The sequence below is a fragment of the Rhagoletis pomonella genome, unplaced genomic scaffold, assembly GCF_013731165.1.
Source record: "Rhagoletis pomonella isolate Grant_MI unplaced genomic scaffold, Rhpom_1.0 Rhpom_scaffold_00002, whole genome shotgun sequence".
Lineage (NCBI taxonomy): Eukaryota > Metazoa > Arthropoda > Insecta > Diptera > Tephritidae > Rhagoletis > Rhagoletis pomonella.
Window position 1 is genome coordinate 7872159 of NW_023458556.1, and position 21455 is coordinate 7893613.

The 21455-nt window shown below is 39.0% G+C and overlaps 1 protein-coding gene across 1 annotated transcript in view; it reads right to left on the minus strand.

Moving 5' to 3' along the window:
- Nucleotides 1–959: 959 nt before the first annotated feature.
- The window catches only part of LOC118732987 (adenylate cyclase type 9), a gene marked incomplete in the record, with an annotated part of 154816 nt that continues 134320 nt past the window's right edge, over nt 960–21455 (minus strand). The window contains 4 exon segments of the mRNA XM_036462131.1: nt 960–4695; nt 4759–4859; nt 4923–6071; nt 15968–16245. Of these exon segments, the coding sequence (XP_036318024.1) occupies nt 1511–4695; nt 4759–4859; nt 4923–6071; nt 15968–16245 (4713 nt within the window).

A 21455-nucleotide genomic window follows, 5' to 3' on the forward strand; every position in this document is an offset into this window, starting at 1 on the left:
AAAAATTCCAAAATTTTGTAACTAAATTTCGAGTATTTTAACCAAAATTTTCATAAAATTTTTGGGTATGCACTTAACAGGCCTATAACATTTTAGTAAAATAAGTGTAAGCTTTGAGCGGCTAAAAGTAAATTTTTAATAACTTTTTTTTGCTGACGGCTTATGCGGTTTATTCCATATGAATAGCGAAATTTAGGAAAACTGGCGTTCACTTTTTTTAGTTTTTCGCAAATGTTTATATGGAAAAAAGTGAAAAACGCCACCAAGAAAAAAAATTATCAAAAGTCAACGCTATTTTTTAGCCTCTCAAAACTTGCATTTATTTTACTAAGATTATATAAGCCTGTTAACGGCATACCCATTTTTTTTTTTAAATTCTGGTTAAAAGGCTCGAAATTTAGATAAAAGTTTGCGGAATTTTTATAAATTCTGTATAAAGTTTGAAATTGTGATTTATATGGTTTTTGTTAAGCATGGACCATATTATTTTAGAACAATATCAAGCAAAATTTATTGTGAAAAACATTGTAAATATTAAAAACGAAACACCATTCATTCATTTTTGACCGCCACTGTATATACATATAGTACAGAGGCTCAAAAAAGTTTTCACAAGTTGATTTTTCTTTAAATATTCACAGTTTCTTAAGTTAAGGAATTTTTGTTTTGGTTTAGGGTAATATTTTTCATGCTTTAATCAAAGCCATATTAAACAAAGTTTCAAATTTAAAACAAAAATTTTAACTTGCAAAAAATTATGAAAATTAAAAAAAAAAAACATTATGTGAACACTTGTTTGAGTCACTATAAGTAGTAATGAATTTTAGTTCGCATGTTAACGACTGATTGCATGGGGCCTTTAGAAATTAAAGTTACGAATGCCTTTATCTCCAGACCAGTTTCACCATAAACATATCTACAGTACGCTTATAAATACATATACTTGCATATATTGATTGTATGTATGAATATACTTGCATATATTCTCCAACAAAGCACTAATTGCTTCTGGATATATCTATTTATTTTTGTAAGTATTTTTTGCACTCTTTCCACACCCATCAATCCCACACTCCACGTTTTATCATGCAGATTTATACCCTCTCTATTTTCCCCCCTATCACAATTTAGTTGCCTATACACTCCAGCGTTCCAAATAACTAAATTTTATCTATCCTTAAATGCAATTTTGAAACCTTTTTGCACTCCCCATACTCGTAGCAGTGTAAGTCCCCGGACCCACGTACAACACTTCGACTCGCTGTTAGCCAGAAATCGTAAGCGTTGGCGTTTCATTTCGTTGTCTACTCTAACTTATCCTTCGTGCTCATCCTTCGTCTGGCTCTCGGATACATCCGGTTGTTTCAAACTAATACTCTTAGCCTCTACACGTTCCCTCTGACTATCGAATGTCGCCAAATATGTAGTCATTCCACTTCACAGCACTTGATTTTCGACGAAAATAATCTTTTCCTTTTCCCAGTCACAGCAAACTGCAAGTGTGCTGTTTCTAAGTTCCTTCTTTGTTCGTAGAGAGTACGCTCTCTTCTCGCACCGCCACTTCACCGTTTTCCACTTTTAGCACATTATTGGGTTCCGCTAATGTTTCGTTCGCAGTTTCTAGTTTGTCCGGCGCTTCCTCTACTTTTTTATCCTCCCCTCCATCTCCTTTGCGCACTGTATACAGATATACCTCCATGTGATCCTTGCCCTTCACATAAACGCTGCCACGTGGCTCGAACACGTACTTATCCTCCAAAAAAGGCAAGCACTCCTTACCCACCTGTATGCGGTTGGGCACACCTGTGGAGTCCATACGCGATGCCACATTAACCGCATCGCCCCAGATGTCGTAATGCAATTTACTCGTGCCGATTACACCGGCCGTCACATCACCGATGTTCATCCCGATGCGTAGTATGAGGTTAAATTCGAGCAGGTCCTTGTTAAAAGCGTCCACCACCTCTTGCATAGCTATGGCGAACTCCATCAATGCATGTATGTGTTCGTTCTTATCACCACGATGTGAGGGGTCTAGCCCGCTGGCTGCCATGAAAGTAGAACCGATTGTCTTTATCTTCTCCACGCTGCGGAATTCGGGTCGAGAGAGTAGCTCATCGAAGTCGCCTATCAATTCGTTCAGTACACGCAGGTACTCCTTGCCGCCGAGATAGCTTTCGTCGTACATTTCGTTGAAGTTCACAATAGACGCGAATATGATGGCGACATTGTGATGATTTTCAGAGTATTTCGCGGTATTCTTTAGATGTTCGGCTACGTGTTTTGGTATGATATTATGCAGCAACATATCCGCCTGATTTTTCATGTTTTGCACGCGTATCTTGTCCTGATTGGCCACAGCATTGCCGTAGAAGGTCAGGCGGTAGCCGATCTCGAACTCGCGGTTCAAAAACCAAACCAGCACTAATATGAGTAGAAGATCTAAGTAAATCTCCACATGGTAGTCCTGGAACCATTTGATCTCCTCGATGAGGTAATTGCCACTCTCGGTGCCGGGGAAAGGCAAGCGTGTTGCATTTTGCGCTACAGCAGCTGCTTCTGCAGCATCCGTGCGATTCGAGTAGACCGTCAATTGACTCACCGCAATGCCAACGAAGCACATGGCCGCCATGAGTGCCAAGGTGTTACGCATCCAACAGTTCAACTGTGTAAAGTTGCAGAAATGTACGATGCATACGAAGATTAGGAAGCCATAGTGGTACTCGAAAGCTTCGAGCAGGTTAAGATCGAGCAGAAGGAAGTTCGCAATTATCAATATTACCGGCATGGCCATGAGTATGGCCAAGCAAATGTGCCACGGGTACCAGCTGGATATGGCTTCGAATATGCGGTCCGCACACGATTCCGTGTCGTTGATTTTTGTGCGCGCCTGTGTGTGCCGACGACACATTTGTCGCGTGAACAAGAACAGTGCAAAAATCTGTATGGCTGTGAAGACAGTGAAGAGAGAGACCCACAGACGAAAGCTGGGCGTGACGGTGTTTGGCGTCATAAGAAAGAGCGATATCGAAATGCACAGGTACACTGCAATACCAATGAAGATATCGATGTATGTGTTATAGCGTGGCGTCGCCAATGTCGGTGGACCTTCAGTCTCGTTCTCGTTGCCAAAGCGATGAGCTTTGGAGCGAAAGTCGCGTTCCATTTGCCTGGACTTGAAGTACAAACTGAAGCGTTTGAGCGGCGGCTTCACCAGGTAGCTTCGTTGAGATTTAGCGTTGTCACGAACGCAGCGTATTAACTGTAGATCGGACTGTTTGCGCAGCTGTTGTAGACAGGCAGCTAATGGGTCGGCTACTTGTGGCGCGGGCTGTGGTATCGGTGGGAGCGGCACGTGGGGCAAGGTGGTGGCGTCGCCAATGTTTGAAATGCTAGACGTTGAGCTGGTAAAGTAGCCGGAGACACGGTGTTGACTAATTGCGGATTGATTGAGCGCGTATATTTGGTGTTGTATTGAGGAGCGTCGCGAGTTGCTCTTGATGCCTGAATCTTTGCGTGAGGTGGCCGAAGCACATATGCTAAGCCCGTCTGGCCAAATACTCGAATTGCGAGAGTGCGCAGATTGGTGATTGGCTGTCGCTGTGAGTGCGCAGGGAAATGGTACCCCGCTGACGATTAGCGGCTGCGTGGCGGGCATATCTTTGCTTTTTTCTGCCGTCGCAGTAGTGAGGGTGGAAGCACGCGGACGTGGTACCGGTGAAGTCTCCGACTTGCCACTACGTCCACATTGGGATCGGTAGCTGCCCGAACGACCGAAGGGTGATATATCGCTGCGTGATTGACTGATGTAGGAACGAATATCGATGATATCGTCGAACATTGAGAACTGACCTGGTGAGCAGCAGCTGCCATCCGGGGAACGCACAAAGTTGTGCGAAATGCCCGTAGAGGTGGCGGCGTGCTGCAGCATTGCCTTTTGCGGGATTTCCAGGGTGTTTGAGGTTAGTGAGGGCTTGGATGATTCAACCACCACCGACAGCTGGTGATAACCATTCGGCTCGATGAACGCGACTGTCTCATCGCTATTTGCTGCCGCAGACTTGAGGCTCGTGCCGCCATTACCAACATCAGCGCAAGACGATTTGTCGGTGTGTTTGACGATGTCCTCGATTTTTTTGAAAAAGCGCGGAACCTTACAAACTTTTAATTTAAGTTTTGTGCGTCCGGTTTCCTCCGCCGAGTGCGCTTTGTGTGCGCTGCCATTTGTTACGTGAAGTCCGTTACAACAGCCATCATTTACTTTATCCGCTTCGTCAGCGGAATCCAAGCTGCCGGGTAGACTCTTTGTGGTGATAATGATCTTTGGTCGCTCGCGAATTACAACTACTGGTGGCGCGCCTAATGCATCGGCATGTACTACCCCTCGTTCTATATCACGTTCACGGCTCTGAGACTTCTTGCGCAGCTTCATACTGAGCGAGGTGAGACGCGGACGCATCGATAGTATGGGCGAGGGGTTGAGGGAAGAGGACAGTTGACCAACAGGCGAAGCGGGTGGCACATTCGGTTGAATGACCGAGATGTTGGTAGCACTCAGCGAGAGTGGCGTAGGTTGCCCCGGTATGCCCGGCAGTTGTAGGCGGCTACCGCTATAGTTGCCTGGTATGCTGGGACTCAGACTGTTTGCGCGCGACACATCTTTCCGCCGACCGACCACAAAGTAGGTGCGATGACCTGCAGAAAAAGAGATATATAGTATGTAAGTAAATAATTAATTGTCAATTGAGTAGATGGTACCAAAAACCTCTTCGCCCTCTTCCAGTAGATAAGCGTCGCCTAAGAAATTGGAGGTTTCTTCGGAGATATGCACTTGCTCAGGCTTGCCAGATGACTCCATTCTGCAATAAGAAGAAAAAGTTGAGAAGCTTTCTGCAGGAGTTTTCTCTGCCATAACTGCTTACTTATTCGCTAAGGATACATCGTTGCTCCAGACGTCGAACTTCACCCGTCGAGTGCCCACTATTCCGCACAGTACGGTACCGGTGTGCACGCCGACGCGCATTTTGACACCCTCATGACGCTGTGCATCAAAGCAGCGCATAGCATCGATCATGCCCAGACCCATTTCGACACAGCAGATAGCGTGGTCTGCTCGCGGCTCCGGACATCCTGACACGCAGTAGTAGCAGTCACCTAGAGTAGAGATTTTCTCGCAGCCATTGAGTGTACAAAGATCGTCGAACCGCTCGAAAAGGTCGTTGAGTATCTCCACCAGCTGCTCAGCCGTCTTCGTGGAGGACATTTTGGTGAAACCAACAATATCTGCGAACAAAATGCTCACATTGTCCATGCTGTGCATGTGGAATGGACGAAATAGTGTCTGTAAGTCGTTGGATGTGCGCGGCCGCACATAGTGGGAATCTGGATCCACTACGCCATCTTTGGTATCAATGCCGGCGGCTCCGCCCTCGTTGAGTAGCATGTCGGCAACTTTCGGCGGCATTACCGAGTGTATCATTTTCTCCTTAAGTTGCTTCTCCATCTCTAGTTGGCGACGTACCAGCAAATTTTGGCCGACCTTCATAAACATGCCGCGCATGCGCACCACGTTCATGATCAGCACGTGAACGCCCACCAAATGAACGCAAATGTGCAGTAAGATGCGCAGCAGCATAATCTTATTATTACACTCAGTTGCGGCGCCATGTGTCGCACTATTGCCCACCACTATATGCGAAGCTACTTCGAAGAGCGCCGAGTATGCGACGGCGATAAAAGCACTCATCCATAGTGGCATCGGCAGCGCCGTATAAATGAGCAGTACAATTGAGACGCAAATGGAGAAGTGCCCAAGCGGACTGAAGGCGCGTCCCGTGAAAATGACAAAGGCCAAGGAGGAGGCGCACAACACAATGGCCGTGAGCGCAGATATGAAAGTACGATAGGCGCGATACATGTCCCAGTGCGTGAAAGACATCGCGGCGATTATGATGAGCGAAAGCATTGAGAAGGAACTGGATATTGGACGCCAATAATTTTCAGAGCCGCCATCGATCAGAAAGTACAGGAACCACGAGAGGGAGCAAAGTAAGATGTAGGAGAGCGCAAATCTGTTGAAGAGATAGGAGGGGGAGGATTTAAAAATTATTTTCGAAACGTTTTAGGTAATATCAGAGAAATTAATATGGTACATTTACTAGTGGTAAGCTAAAAGGAAAATACGGACCATAAACTCACACAAATTAATTTTTATTGCGTATAGTTCTCGAACTACGTCTAACTTGCTTATCTGGCTGTGAATTGCACAGAATCCAACTTCGTAGCAAGTAGTGAACACCAATATCTTCAGCGAACTCAAACGTCACACTGTTGATTAAAACACTGCTTCCTCGTTCAACAACACTACGCCAATGTGGGCGCATATTTACGAGTAATTAAGTGTCTTAATATCCTTACATTGCCGGCATTTTTTTTGTTTTGCTGTATATATTAAGCGCTGTGTCCACTGGCCAACTGTCATTTGCGATTGCTGCCGCAATGTCGAATAATTTGCCACTTGCGAGAGACGCGCAAGGAAAAGGACAAAAACAAAGCTGGTAATAAGTAGGGGTATGAGGCAAAGGAAAACATATTTTTGTATGTCTTACGAAAGGCGAGCATCAGTGAAGTATTGAGTGAGAATGTTTGTGTCGAGTTGGCGTCGCATTTATTTCCAACTTAATGACGATTTCGTGTCACGTAATTAAAATCAATTTAATGCGGATGAGAGACATGGAGCGCACAGAAGACACTTAGGCAAACACGTAAAAGTGAAAATGAACGGCATGAATTGCTGGTAAAACAGTCCTTAAAGACCGCACGTATCGTATTTTTTGCGGTTACATTCGATGAAGGTGGTTCCCTCCTTCTGTTTAGTGATCATTGATTTAATCAATGAGGTTGATTTTATTAGGTTGCAGAAAGTGCGTGTTACAAAAAAAAAGAAAACGGATATTGATAACGTGTATTAGAACCTCAATTAAGTTTATACGTCGCCATTAAATAGCCCACTTTTGTTGCATGAACTGTTCCTTTATAACTTGTATTAAATTTCCCATTGCTATACTTTTCAAAATCGATATACCTGTTTAAATATTTACAGAAAGCTGCTATCAGGGCATACCCGCAGCGATGCGCACATGTCCGACGATGGCGCAGGAAATAGTCCTCGAACTTCAGCTCCTTCATATAACCATAAAGCAAAGAACTCTGCTTAGGTTCGCTAGGGAGAGATTTGGAAAAGGTAAGGTCATATGTACGAGGAGTATGGTCCTCCGTCCTGCAAGCTCTGTTCCCTAGAGATGACATAGGTACAGCCATAGCCCTTGAGAAGAGATTTGAAATAGAGATATGCGCAAAGCAACCTGGGCCGTCTATGACGTGGAGAGACTACTCCAGGATAGCACGCTGCACTACTACGTGGACGGCTCGAAAACTCGAGAAGGAATAGGGACTGGAATATTTGGACCCAGGACCAAGATCTCTGCTTCTATGGTAAAATATCCGATATATTAGCAGAGGGCACAGAAACGAAAGCGTTTTAATTCTGAGTGACAGCGAGGCGGCACTCAAGGCCCTACTATCTTATGAGTTACAAATCGATGTTAGTCCTTGAGTGAATCGAGAAGCTGAACTCCCTTGGCCAGTTAGCGAGGAGGGAGGAGCTTAGGAGGAATATAAGATAGCATAGCTCGTTGGGAATGCGTCGGGAAATAGGTTACTGGGGAAAGTGGGAGGGATTAACAATAGAAGATTCCAAAAGTTTATTAACCTCTCAAATAAGAGGCTTAGAATATTAACTGGTATCCTTTAAGGACACTTCGGACTAAGAGGACATCTGCATAAGTAGGCGATATGGTCGAATGATCTTCGCCGGTTATGCAACTTGACCATAGAGACACTGGTACTTATACAAATCGAGTGTGACGCAGTCTGCAGAAGAAGTGGAAGAAGTTTAGGCTAAATGTGGCCACAGATTGAACACATCCACTCCCAACGTCCGAAAGAGCTATTGAACTTTCTGAGGAACCTAGATCTATGTAGAAGAAGTATTGCGATGAGTAAAGGGTATAAAGGATGCCCAGATCGTGAAGCACTCCCCTTTTTTAATAGCTACCTATCTATCAAGGCCGCTTCTCTTAACACTTTCGCCCTTCTATATACTAAGCCACCCTGTCAATGCATCCACCAGAATTAAGAGTTGCAGCTTAGTGAGCTTAAGAAGATCGCCTGACTGGCTTCGGTTCATCCAAAGTAAGAAAAACCTTGCAGTCCTTGTTTTTACTCTGCGTTCGCTGAGTCGAATCGAGTCTGTCAAAGAGTAGTCCGAATATAGTCTAGGGTACTTTTACCGGTCAGTGCATATGCAATGCAATTCCCTGCAATATCACGATGGCTTTGTATCCATATTAGTTCGAGTAGGGCAAAGGCATACGAAAAAGTAAGAGAGGCCCCTGTACAGAGTCCCCTGAGCGAGCCAACGGGTGTGATAGCCGCTTGTCTATCAGATTTGATATTTATATGCCTTGACGACATCGAGTTAGGCAGCTTACCCACTGTTGCTTTGATGGCAGATAACTCTGCCTGAAAGCACTGCAGTGATCTGGATGCCCACCGCCAAGCCTCAGCCCATCCGCCTAAAAGTTCACAAATGCCTTTCAAATAATGCCTTCCGTCCACTCATCTCTTAAAGGAATATGAGGGGAGCTTATCGTTGCCAATGTAGCTACGCAGTGATACGTGTTATCAGGGCTAAAATCGAAGCCGCCAAGTATTCTGAGTTGTCTAAATCTTGCGTTAGTTAAACACACGATGGCCCAAATTGCCTGAGTGGCAAGTGCGGACAGGCGATTGCGAGGTCTCCTGTTTCTAATATTCAGTTCAATCAGGTCTCTCCAGCTTTGCCTAGAGAGGCTGACTGATCTGCTTATAAGAAAAATAATCCTAAGCTTATAAACCATTTGAGTATCAGAATTTCTACTACTACTTTTCTGTTTTTGCTATCAGAAGAAAGGACTTTTTGTATATTTTTATCTTTAAATAAAATGAATTTTCATACGATGACCATAAGTGTTCTGTGATTATACATATGTATGTAGCAATATGTCAATTAAGTAGGTATGATATAAATCCTCCACTATCTGGCGTTCGCTGACTACCTATTCTACATAATTATCCTTGCCACATCATTTCCTAATGTAATTTACGTAGTTATTCATTCTCCTTTGGGTGCGTGTATAATTTCTATTTGACTAATTGTCCACATCACAATTTATTGCTACTAAATAAAGCATTACATTAGTAGTAGAGTATTAACATACCCGCACACATACATACATATACGCTCGTACATGGCTACGGCAAATAAATACACTCGTGGAGGTCTGCGGAAATGCTTGCGGTGAAGGATAATGCGTTTGTTATTTGCGACCACAACCAAAAAAAAACTAAAAAAAAAATAGAAAAAGGAAAACAATCAAGGCGCTGTGACAATGTAGCGCATAAAGTAGCAAATAAAAAGCATGTGCGGTTATGTCAACATGTTAGGCGAGTGCAAAAAAGGACTAACGAAATTATATACAAACAATTAGTTGAAATTGTTTGGCCAGTTGTGCTCCGCAGCCAAGTTTATTGCATCGAAAGCTTGTAAATGGATTAGGGATTAAATTAAAATAAGTCCTGTAGGTATTATTTGTGTTTTGTTTATATTATTTTTTTATAGTATTCTCTCAATTCTCTTACTTATTTCGCTCGTTATTTTTCACTGCAACACAAAGTGATTGTACTGTACTCAGATGACAGCTGTGATTGAAACGCATAGCAGGCAACACATTCATAACTAAATAAGTAAACGAAGTTGTGTTTACACGTGTGGTGGCAGGTGTGTTGTGTAGGTTGATGGCACTGCTGTTACATTGTCAACTAGGATTTGTCCACTTAACTGATTAAGTGCAGTCTACGCTGACTGATGCTGCTATAAGTTTTTTTGTTATTTATTTATTACTGCATTGTGCTGCGATAGAGAAATTTTTTACATATGAATTTTTTTCATTTACTTCCCTTCGATAATTAGGAAAAAATATATTGTTTGAAATTTCTAAGGAAATATAACCTATAACTTTTTCAAGGGCCTTGTTGATTTCGACAGAGGGCGAATGAACTCGCTTATATGAAAATAATTTGGTTCTCCTACAAAAATGTTCTAACATGGGTACCAAAAAAAAGAAGGATCTCATAAAAACACAATAACCCCGTTGTGTGACAACATCAAGGCGCACGTCACAAATCGGAGGAGAAGCTCGGCCAAACACTAACAAATTGTGTAAATGTGTCAGCCATTTTATTAAGAGATCGGGACATTCCTCTACTGCTTTAACAGTAAGCGACATTTTTTCAATGGATCAAAATCGCATCACACTGTACCAGTGATGCTTTAGAAATAGCAATCATTTCAGCCTGACTCTCAAGCCTCTACTGCTACACAAGATCGTGGAAATCTACTGAGAACTCCTGACCAGAGGTTAATTGGTGTCGTCAGAAGCCTCATAATGAAATTATCATGCGCTTACGTCGGTTTTCTTCCCTCCCAACTTTAATTTTTTTTTCAACTAGGCTATTCTTGGTAACGTGCCACAGTACTTAGATGGATGATAACATCTCTCTGAGTTGTGCCCTTACCGGCAATTTTATTTTTATTGAGATATTGAGTCTTGTCGCCCGAAATTTTTTCACCCGCCTGTAGGGAATACGCACAAGCGAAAAGGGAAAAGTGAGCGATAGTGATAAGGCTGAGCATCTATCTTCGCTGTTGTTAGCCAAGCCAAAAGCAATTTTCGCAAAAGAAGTTATCATATTGCAAACAACGAGTTGGTTTAGAGATGAGAAGGCAGCTTTCGGATTTTTTCATATAACAAGTGCGGGTCTTGCGCATTTTCTTCCACAAGAAATTCATGCTTGTATGCAAAATAGTGCAAAAAGCCGTCACCAAAAAAAAAAAAAAAAAAAAAAAAACAATTTCTAAAAAAAAAAATTATTTTTTAAAAAAAAAAAAAAAAAAAAACCCCAAAAAAAAAAAAAAAAAAAAAAAAATGCAGCCGCTTAAAACTTGAACTTATTATATTAAAATTATTAAATTTCTAAAATTGCTAACTAAAAAATTTCAAAAAAAATCAGATTGAAAAATTTTAATGAAAATCGAAAATTTGTTAAATTTTTATAAGCTCTGTATTAAGTTTTGGTTTACAGCATTAACCATATTTCTATGAATTAAAATAATGAAAACATTTTAACTTTAAATACCTGGAAATATTAAACAAAAATCACCATGTACCCATCATTGCTCCCCACTGTATATTCGAAAAAAATTAAAACTTAATAAAAACGACTAAGAATTATCGAAATAATAAACAAATTCGCGAATAGTGATTATTTTTTATTGAAAAGATTTTCGTTTAATCAAAAATATCAACTATTGTACACATCGTCGCCCGTATGCCATAAACATGAATGTGTAAAAATTAAAATTTAGGGAAATCCAGTTTGAAAGTGTTTTTTTTAAGAGACTTAATTCTATATTTATGCAATTAAAATTGTAAAATATGTGGTTTTCGTGTACGCATGGTGTTCTGGGCTTTGGTATAACATAGAACATCCAAAGGTTAATCAAGTTAGCCCCATAACCCAAAACTGATAAATTTGCACATTCATGATTCTGGCATAAGGGTAACGATTTGTAATAGAGATTTAAAGAGAAATGTTCTTAGTAAAGATCTTAAAACGAACCAATTTTCAAAATAACGATTTGTTCTGCCTTGATTTTCTAACGTTCAAAATTATTTTTGTAGTATCGTTGATAAGCACTGGACATTTATTACTATATCTGTGCCCCTCAGTTAAAGTAGCTTAAGTGACTTTAAAAGGTTTGATTTTGAATTAAAAATAATAAGTTTTCCATGAAAATTTGGACAATTTTCTTAAGCTTCTATTAAAAGAGTATATTAAATGACTTAATGGCTAGTTAACGTAAAAATATTGTTTGGGAACTCAATGAATTGAATTGATTTAAAGGACGAATGGCCTATGTCGACTTACGCTAATTTAACTGACGGGCACAGATATGTGAAATATCTAGTCAAAATGCGACGTATGTACATACATACAACTATAACTCCGCTAAATCTACATAGATATAGTAAAGCTGATGAAACACTTCTTTGAATGATCGATTAAACTCATAGCAGGCCATTAACATAAATATAATGGAGTAGTGTCACGCAATATTTCACAAGCAGTTCACCAGTGATTCAATCGTATATAACCATTGCCCAAGAGAATACACAGCCCAGCAACTTAGATATATCTCTACAAATATCGTATACATACATACATACATACATGCTATAGTTGTTTATATAAATAAATTTGTATTCTCATAATAATTGCTCAGGTGAGCAATAAATATTAAACATTTGCTTTGTTAAGTGCTCAGCAGAGTGATGTGGGAATGCCTAATAAATCGAACGGCATTAATAAATATTTAAACACATGCGTGCGCAACGATTTCGAGGACGGCCCATAATTGCCATTTGAATTGTTATTATTAACTGGATTAAACATTAAAAAGCATATCTTCAGGGGGCCGAGGATGCAAGCAAATAGCAAAGCCAACTCCCGAAAATGCAGCAAGTACTAAGGACACAATATAGTAAGCGCCAAATTGTGGTGATAAAAATGTCTTTTTTAACTTAACTAAATGAAATTTATATTAACTTCAAATATCGCGTAGCTAAAAAGTGCGCTTAATTCAACTGTGGAAAGTTAAAAGTTCAAAACAGCATAAATAAAATAGTATGTAGTTCTCATGGGTAAATATCTGTGTGTGTAGGTGAGCGCTCATTTCGTTTTGCTGTTCTACCACATACGCATGCCAAACAACCGTGCGCTATCCATACACTCACACATATGTATGTATGTAAGTACAGATATTCCGCTTACCCTTGCGTTGATGCACCAACTGGGGTCACCTGCTGCTGCTGCTGCTTAAGTTTATTTACATTAAGAACTACCCATTTATTTTAGCATTACAATTTGTTAACACCATTATGCTTGGCCAAATAGTTATACGAGTATGAATTTACACCTAAAGGATAACGCACTCATTTTGCCTGTTTTATTATTCTATTTTACTTTAGGGAATTAGTACACCAGAGTAAACTACTGTGCTATACGATGATTAGAGGAAAGGTCAGTCATCTTCATTATTACTTTATAAAGGTATATAAATTTCAGCTTGGAACAAAGGTAAGCATTTACATACACATACGTTCCTGCATACATTCACGCGTTGGGTTTGTTCCAATGAATTGTACAGCACTGATATTTTGCAGTGTGGCTTTATTGGACGACGAAATGCGTAGATTAAAAAAAGCGGCTGACATTTTTGAAAGTAAACTGGTAAAATTTAAGCGAGTATTATTTTTGCTTTCAATTCGCCGTTACATACATACTTGTGTGAACAAAGTAATTAAGAAAGTATTTACTTCCACGCTGCGGTAATAGTAATAAAATCACGTATACGCCCTGGTTTCCTTGTGCACTCAACGTGGTAAATAGCGTAATTAAAAGTGGTTCGATTTAAAACCCATAACTACATACAATTTTCATCATTTAAGAGACAAGCATAATTTTTCTATAATTTCAAAACTGAATAATATTATTTGGTCATTTAAAAGCTGGACATAAATTAATTTTGTTTATATTTACCAATAAAAAATATCGACGGCAAAAGGTAGACAAAGATTGTATAGTAAAAAGTGGACAAAAAAACTGGAAACACATAATAGATTAAATTACCGAAGTAATAAGTAATAAAAAGTAATAAAATATGTCTCTATAAACTAAATGAAATTAAAAAATAGGCTTTTTGCTCAAACAATAAAAACTTAAAATTAAAAGAAAATTAAATTAAAAAAGACAAAATTATTTAAAATTAAGAAAAAAAAAATAAAATAATTGAAATCGAAAAATGATAGGCAAGTTAAATAAAACTTTAAAATTAAAAGTATAAAAAGTAAGTTCCTAAGAATTAACGGTAATTAAAAATATGTATATATATATATATATATATTCTTCTTTTAAAACAATAAAATCAAAAGATTAAAACAAAATAAGAAAAATGTTAAATTAATTCCTGAGAATGCTCACTCGACCATTGCACTTGTGGAAGCAGCGCGAGCAAAATGATATACATACATATGTATCTACCTCTCCATTTGGAACATGCTTAAGTGCTTCCTGTCAAAAGAGCTTTTCTCCATGAAAGTTGGCCAGGAAGCTTTTTTTGTAAGACTTTCGTGTCAGAATAAACAAAATCTTTCAATTTAAACTTGTCTACAGTATTTTAAAAAGTCTTACAGAAAACGTGCCGTATGAGTAACATTATTTCCTGGTAATACATACAGCCCGTGACAAAACGATAGCACCTCAACATTTTGAAGACTATTTATATTTTGTTTGTTTAATGTACATTATTTTTATGCAAAAGTATAGTTCTTTATCCAACAAATACCGTATAAATCTAAATTTTAGACTTTGTACAAAAATTATGCGAATTCCATAAACTTTTCATTCCAATTGCAAGCATTTTAGTTTTAATTTCTAGAATAATTTCTGGTATGCAGTTTTATAGCTTATTAGATTCTAGTACAATAAAGAGCAAGTTTGAAGTTTCTCAAAATCGCGTTGATTTCTGATTTTTTTTTTTTGCTGACGGTACAAAGTAATTTTTTATATAGATAAAAAATCATCAAAAACCAATGCGACTTTTTAGAAACTTCAAACTTGCACTTTTTTATACAAGATTTTGATAAGCTACAAAACTGTATACAAAAATTAATTTAGAAATTCGAATTAAAATACCTGGAATTGGGATACAAAATTTGTGGAATTTTTGTACAAAGTTGGAAATAGGGACTTATATATATGGTTTTTGTTAGATAAGGAGCTGAACTTTAATGAAAAATTAATTACCTTTAAAAAAGCAAAGGAAAAGTAGTCAAAACTGTTGACGTGCTATCTTTTGTCGCCGGCTGGATGCATTCAATTCATAAAAAATAGTAGTTTTTATTTAATTGAAAACATTTTCTGTCTACCTGAGAGACAGCACATTTCGTTATTTTAATCATTATAATTTTCGGATCAAAACGGCATATCATTTATCTGTTATGGAATTACATATTTCGACCTTAAGTGCCAGACTGACTGTTCTCTTACACAAGCGACAAAAAATAACACTGCGTTTGTGTTCATTATTTCTGTTTTGATGAGTTTGAGGAAAATTAGTTGCATGCTGTTGTCATAACGCCTTTATGTATGCTACAATTATGTAATTTACCATTTTCCATGGGTGCTTGGCGTGGCAATGATTTTAATTTTCTGCGTTAATGAGCGTGAATTTATAAATTAACGCATACATTATTTCGTTCTTCCAGGAAAGCCACCCTCTTGCTGCCGATGCCATGAAATGCTAAAATTCAAACGCATAATTAAGTTTGTGCAACCATCGGTATCCTGGTTACATTGGTTACGCAGCTGTGTTGAAAGTAATTGAGCAATGAAGTTAAACATTCCCCAGCATAATTGCGTAGCAATGCAGATAAGTGACATCGGTTGTGACACAACGAAAATTGTACAGTTAAATGTAGTGTAGAAAACTTAAATATATAAACAAAAACAAAAAACTGCATCTGCGGTGAACTTTATTTTCAAATAGCCTCACTGCTGGTTCTACTCCTTCCCGTACACACGCCTACACTCAAGTGAATTCAAAACCAATTTACCCATGTGCAGTTAGCATGTACACTCACACATCCACAAATTCAATAATTCAATAATTCACCAAGCCAACAATCGCAATGCCATATTCCAAATCCTACCTACGGCAAGTTTTTTTTTTTCTTTCCTCACTCACCTATATCTCATGCGTATGTGCGGAAATACGCTAGTCTGAAATTGTCCCTCCAGTACAGCTGAATCGAATTTCGGATCCAGCCATGATTTGGATGCGGCCCGTTCGAATGCTACCGGCAACATGACGCTGCAGCAAGAATGCCGTCGTCCTGTCTGACTTAGGTACGTTTGTATGTGTGGCGCTAACGCAATTTGTATATCGTCGGTGGAATTGCTGCGACTATCGTTGACTAGAACGCCGGGAGGCATGGCGGTGAAGCTGACCGACGGACGACGTGACTGCAAAGAGATGGAGAGGTAAACAAAGTGAAAGAGAAAATTTAGTAGTAGAAATGTTATTTGAAAAAAAAAACAATAAAATCGAAAACAATTTAGGTATTTACAAGTGTAAGCACTTCAGTCCAAATTGCATGAAAGCGAAAGCGCCACCGAAAGGAATTGAACAAAAAAGTAGTTAAAATACAAATAATTTTCATTGTAGCACTGACGCCTGCAGCCGTAACGAAACTAAACATCGTATAACGGCATTTACTAACGCCTTTAACTTTGCTAACAAAACTTAAATTAAACTTAATTGTGCAACGTAGTGGAAATGTGATTACGTCGAATTCGTTGTCTGCATGCGTCTGAATGGCATAGTGATTGTCCTAGCAGAAGGTGCCGCAGGCATTGGCAGGTGGGCTAAAACCCCTTATGTTACACTCGCTTATACATACATGAATTGGTGTACGTGTGTGTGAATAAGAATGTTGGCATTGCTGGTTAATTGTGTTAGACGATGTGGAATCGCTGATGGAAGTGTGAATATGTGGTAGCTGACTTTCTCCCAATCGCTCGCTATCAGAGTCAATACCTCCTGCTTTTAAATATAATGTATACAAGCAATTAATTTGAAGAGTAATCAAAGTGTGGCGCGACAAAGAGTAGTCGGTAGAAATTTGACAAGTGGTGGATTATTTTTTTGTTTTGGCGTGGATGTGACAATTTGCTTCGGGTTGTATTTGCGCCTAGTGTAGCGAATATTGATCTGGAATCGATTTAGATATGCTGGATAATAAGCATTTGAAGCAAGTTATTTCTGTTAAGTTTACCGTTTCAGGTTGGCTATCGTCTGTGAAGAGACGAACTCTGTTCATAAAAACGCACAATTCGATATTGGTTGCTCCAGGAAGCGAATATGGAATCTGCTGACCGAATGTAAGCACATCTATACGCTAGGCGCTACTAACAATATTTAACTGTGATCTCCAGTAATTTTTAAGGGGATTTGCCTAAAGACTAGATTACATTTTGGCTATGGAAATAAAAAGAAATTTCTTTTATTTGGGCAGGGTACTAACAACATAGACACCGCCACCAGAAGGCAGATCGTTTTTTATGAGAAACCCTCGGAGGTTCGCCATTGCTAGCATAGGTAAAGGGTAGTATCGAAGTAAAATGACTGGGTGTAACTATTGACGACTGGACGTTGTGGCTTCTTGCTACCGCTCCGTAGGACCAGGATTCGATCTCTGGTCCGGGCGACAACTGAATTTGATTTTTTTTTTAACTACGGTTGCCTATTGGCTGGCAGTGCTAAGCCACCGATTGAAATTCTGTCATGAAAAGGCTTCTCATAAAATCCACTAGCCACCCGTCGCCGTCCTCCAGGTGCTATTAAGCATGCCTCCACTGCACATCGCCATTAATAAAGAAGCCTTAAGAAAGAAGGTGTACATCCTTCCACTCTCAGAGAGTATTTCGACTAAGAGGATGGACGACCTAAACTCCGGAGAGGCAGTCAAATGTGGCCCAGGCGTCGGCTAAGGTGTTTATGAACTACTATCCAGAAGACCTCCATCCACGGGAATGGGGAAGCGCAACTCTATCTCCCAGGCTGAGCTCTATCCTATAGAACTATAGGCAATACGCAAAGTGGTGAAATATTTAGACAGAAATATGTACATACATACATACATAAACTCAGGCAGTAGGCTGACGCTCTTGGAATTCAGAGCAGATAAACCGTTTTGATTAACCGTTGAGATTAACCGTTTTAAAAACTCTTAATTAGTCCTTATAAAGTAAAGAGTTGCAATATACTAAAGCTTGTTAAACAAAATGCATAAATAAATTATAACTTGTTAATCTTTAAACACAAATTGTGTCTTAAACAAGTTCCAGTCAGTTCCCTTATTCAACATACCGTTTTTTTTACTACTTATTCCATTTTAGTTACTTATGTACATAAAATAAGAAAGCAATTGCAGTCACTATTTTTTCGGATGGCTTTTGCACCTGAACCGCAGTTTAATGACTGCTATTACAAGCCAGATAGCCACTGACGAGCGAAAAATGCTACTCCAAATGCCGGTGGCCATTTTTGTTAGTTGCTCTTTAGCACGTGGCACACTTCAGAGCTGAAAGCTTTTTCCTTCCTTCCTTCCTTCCTGCACTCCGTATGACACAGGCAGCAGAAAAAAAATCACAAACACAAAACATAAAAAAAAAGTGACGCCGAAGGCATGCCGCAGTACACTTCACAAAATATGTGGCATTAAATTCACTTTCACTCGTGCTGCTTTAGCTAACCTTCATTCTATGAGTTTTTTTTTTTTGGTTTTTCATTCTACTTTTCGCGTCCTTGCATGACAAGCTCTTTAATGGTTAACGGTGCTATGTTTGTAAGTGATTATGGCTGCTAACAGTAAAATACCTGCAGGTAAATTTTAATGTTTTACTATATTTCTTTTTTTTCGCTCTCTCTCTCTTCTAAATATTCTTCAAGTCAGCCTTGCATCGCCTTTAACTAAAACGCCCTGCATTGAAGCATTGCTGCCGGAGTCCCTTCCACAACGCCCAGCCAGCCTTAAGCCTTTAAAGCAACAATTCAACATTTATTGTTATTAAATTTCACTGTTGATGCAGCTATTTTTGCCATACTGCCGTACCCGGTTTGCATTTTTAATGGCTGTAATTAATTTTCATATTCCACAGCGACTTGAATGGTTGGTGTCCATTGTTCGAGAATCGAGTACTGCTGCTGTGCACGTTTTGGTGCAAGAGTGGTATGTATTGTTGTTGTGCATTAGTAGGAATATTTGTGTTGTTGTGCGCATTCCTTTGCATATTGTCGACTGCAACGCCTGGGCAAATTGTTGGATTAGTGCAGAGGAATTTAATTAAAATTGCGATAGGTTTGTATTGCCTTTTGTATACGATTGTTTATGGTAGTCTAAGCAATTTTTGTGTGATAAATGGCGGTGGCGTATGAGTAACATTCACTTACAGAGCCTAAGCGTAGACACAAAGGGGATATTAATGTTTGCGGAACTATTTCGCTTGAAAGCGGTGAAAGTAGGGAGTTCTTTTGAAAACGAAGAAAGGACCTTTGCTACCAATGACACCACCGATATGGACCGATATGGACCAACAGTTGCAATGGCCGATTAAGCAAAGCACATTTACAATCATTTCCTGTTTAAAACTTATTTAATTTTGTTTACCTTAATTTAATTTCCTTTGAATTATACGATTTTTTTAAATAAATATTGTACAAATTCTGACCGCAAAGATGTAAATTCACCTTATTCGTAAGCACAAACGTATACGCTTATTATTGCCAGTATACAATGTGAATATGAATATTATTTGCGCCCAAAAGGTGAATTAAATTAAACTGAAAGTTGTGAAAAACTAAAAAAAAAAAATTTTCAAGTCAGTGGACCAAAAAAAGCAAAAACTTTGCAAAATAATCTTTTCTGTTAGGATTTCATGAGAAACGTACCTCCTAAAAACTTTTAGCCAAGAAATCTGAAAAATATACATAATCTCTGAGCTTAAAAGTCTCAAGTGGATTATCCGCCTACATTAATAGGTAAAGCCAAGCCATCATTTTTGTTCTGTACTATCGAAACCAGATGAATTTTCGTACAAATTGTGAACCCCTATTATTGTTTTCATGCCAACGTAGACCCCCGCCAAGTCCCCTGTGGACCCCTGGACAACTTTCGGAATCACTGATATACATGCATATATTATACAATGCCACGGCAAGCATTTATATATATTTTTTAATATGTATCATTTAATTTTTAGAAACTTATTTGATGTTTTTTATTTGTTTTTTTCTGTTTTAATATAATTTTTTTTTATTTTTCATATTTTATTCAGGCAGGTTCTGGAATTCACTTTCGAGTGAATTTCAATCAAACTCGCTTTGAATTCAAATTGGCAGGGGTCGAAATTCACTCGGAAGTGAATTGCAGAACCTGCCCGATTGTTTAAAACCGAAAAATATTTTTTTTTTTAAATTTAATTTAATTTTTGGAAACCTTTTTTTTATTTATTTATTTTATTTGTGAGTACTTATGTAGATGCCTTGTTTAGGCAATTGGCCAACGTACTTTTCCAGATGTTCATCAGTTTTTAAAAAATTAATATTTTGGTTAGAAATATTTATGTACATACGTTTATGAATACCTTCAAAGCTCCTTTCCTAAAATAACCAAATTATTTAGTGAATTTAAATAAGAGAGTAAGTGTGATGGGATTAGCGAGATTATTCAAGAGAAAGACGAGAAACAACTGTTTTGCTTTATTGGTCTCGGATAAATAGCTTAGGCTTAGGAGAAGTGAGCGTTTCGCTTTTTTTTCTCTCCACTGGCTAACTCCGCTGACTGCGTTATTAAATTGACTGCAATTCTTTAAAATTAAACATTTAAATTGAATAATTAAAATTTCTCGCACCCCAAAAAATATACCATACCAAGCTTTAATTCGGCTCACCCTTTTCCGACCCGACCCCTACATAAATTACTCTACTTGTTGCCAAAGAAAAAGCAAATTGTCTTCAAACTCATCAAAGCGCAGATTCTTTTAATTTGTGTGCCCTTTTGCTCGAGCGTCAGCTTGAATGTCAAATAAAGCTAATTACGTGCTCCCGCTGACAGTTCAAAGTCAACAACAACTACAGAAACAACAACAACAACCTCTACCGCCCACGCTCTCGCCCACAAAGGAGCAGAGGAATAAAAAATCGTATCGCGCAAAAATCAAATCGCAGCAACGCAAACAAAAACGCTAAACGGAAAGGGTGCTGAACAACTGGAAGGGTGAAAGGTACGCAAAATTGAGATATCTAATTGAGCCAATTAGCAACTTGTTGCACTGCCATCAACTGTTGCAACTGGGCGCTTTTTCGCCCAACATCGCATAGTTGTTTCCTGTACGCTGTGATGTATTTTTTGTGCTTTGGCTTTGGTTTAGATTTTCCATTACCAAACACACACACACGCACTCCCCTGTTAGCGTACGCTTCAAATGACATCAATTAGCGGTTTTGCATTCGCGTTGGTTAGTTAGTATGCAGACGAACTTAGAAGCAATCATCTGTTGGTTGGACATGTGAGTCTGTTGTAGCTCGACTCGGCCACTTGAACGCATGTGAATGATTCATGAAAGCTTGGGCGAGGGTATGCATGTGCATGTGTGTATGCAAGTACATATGT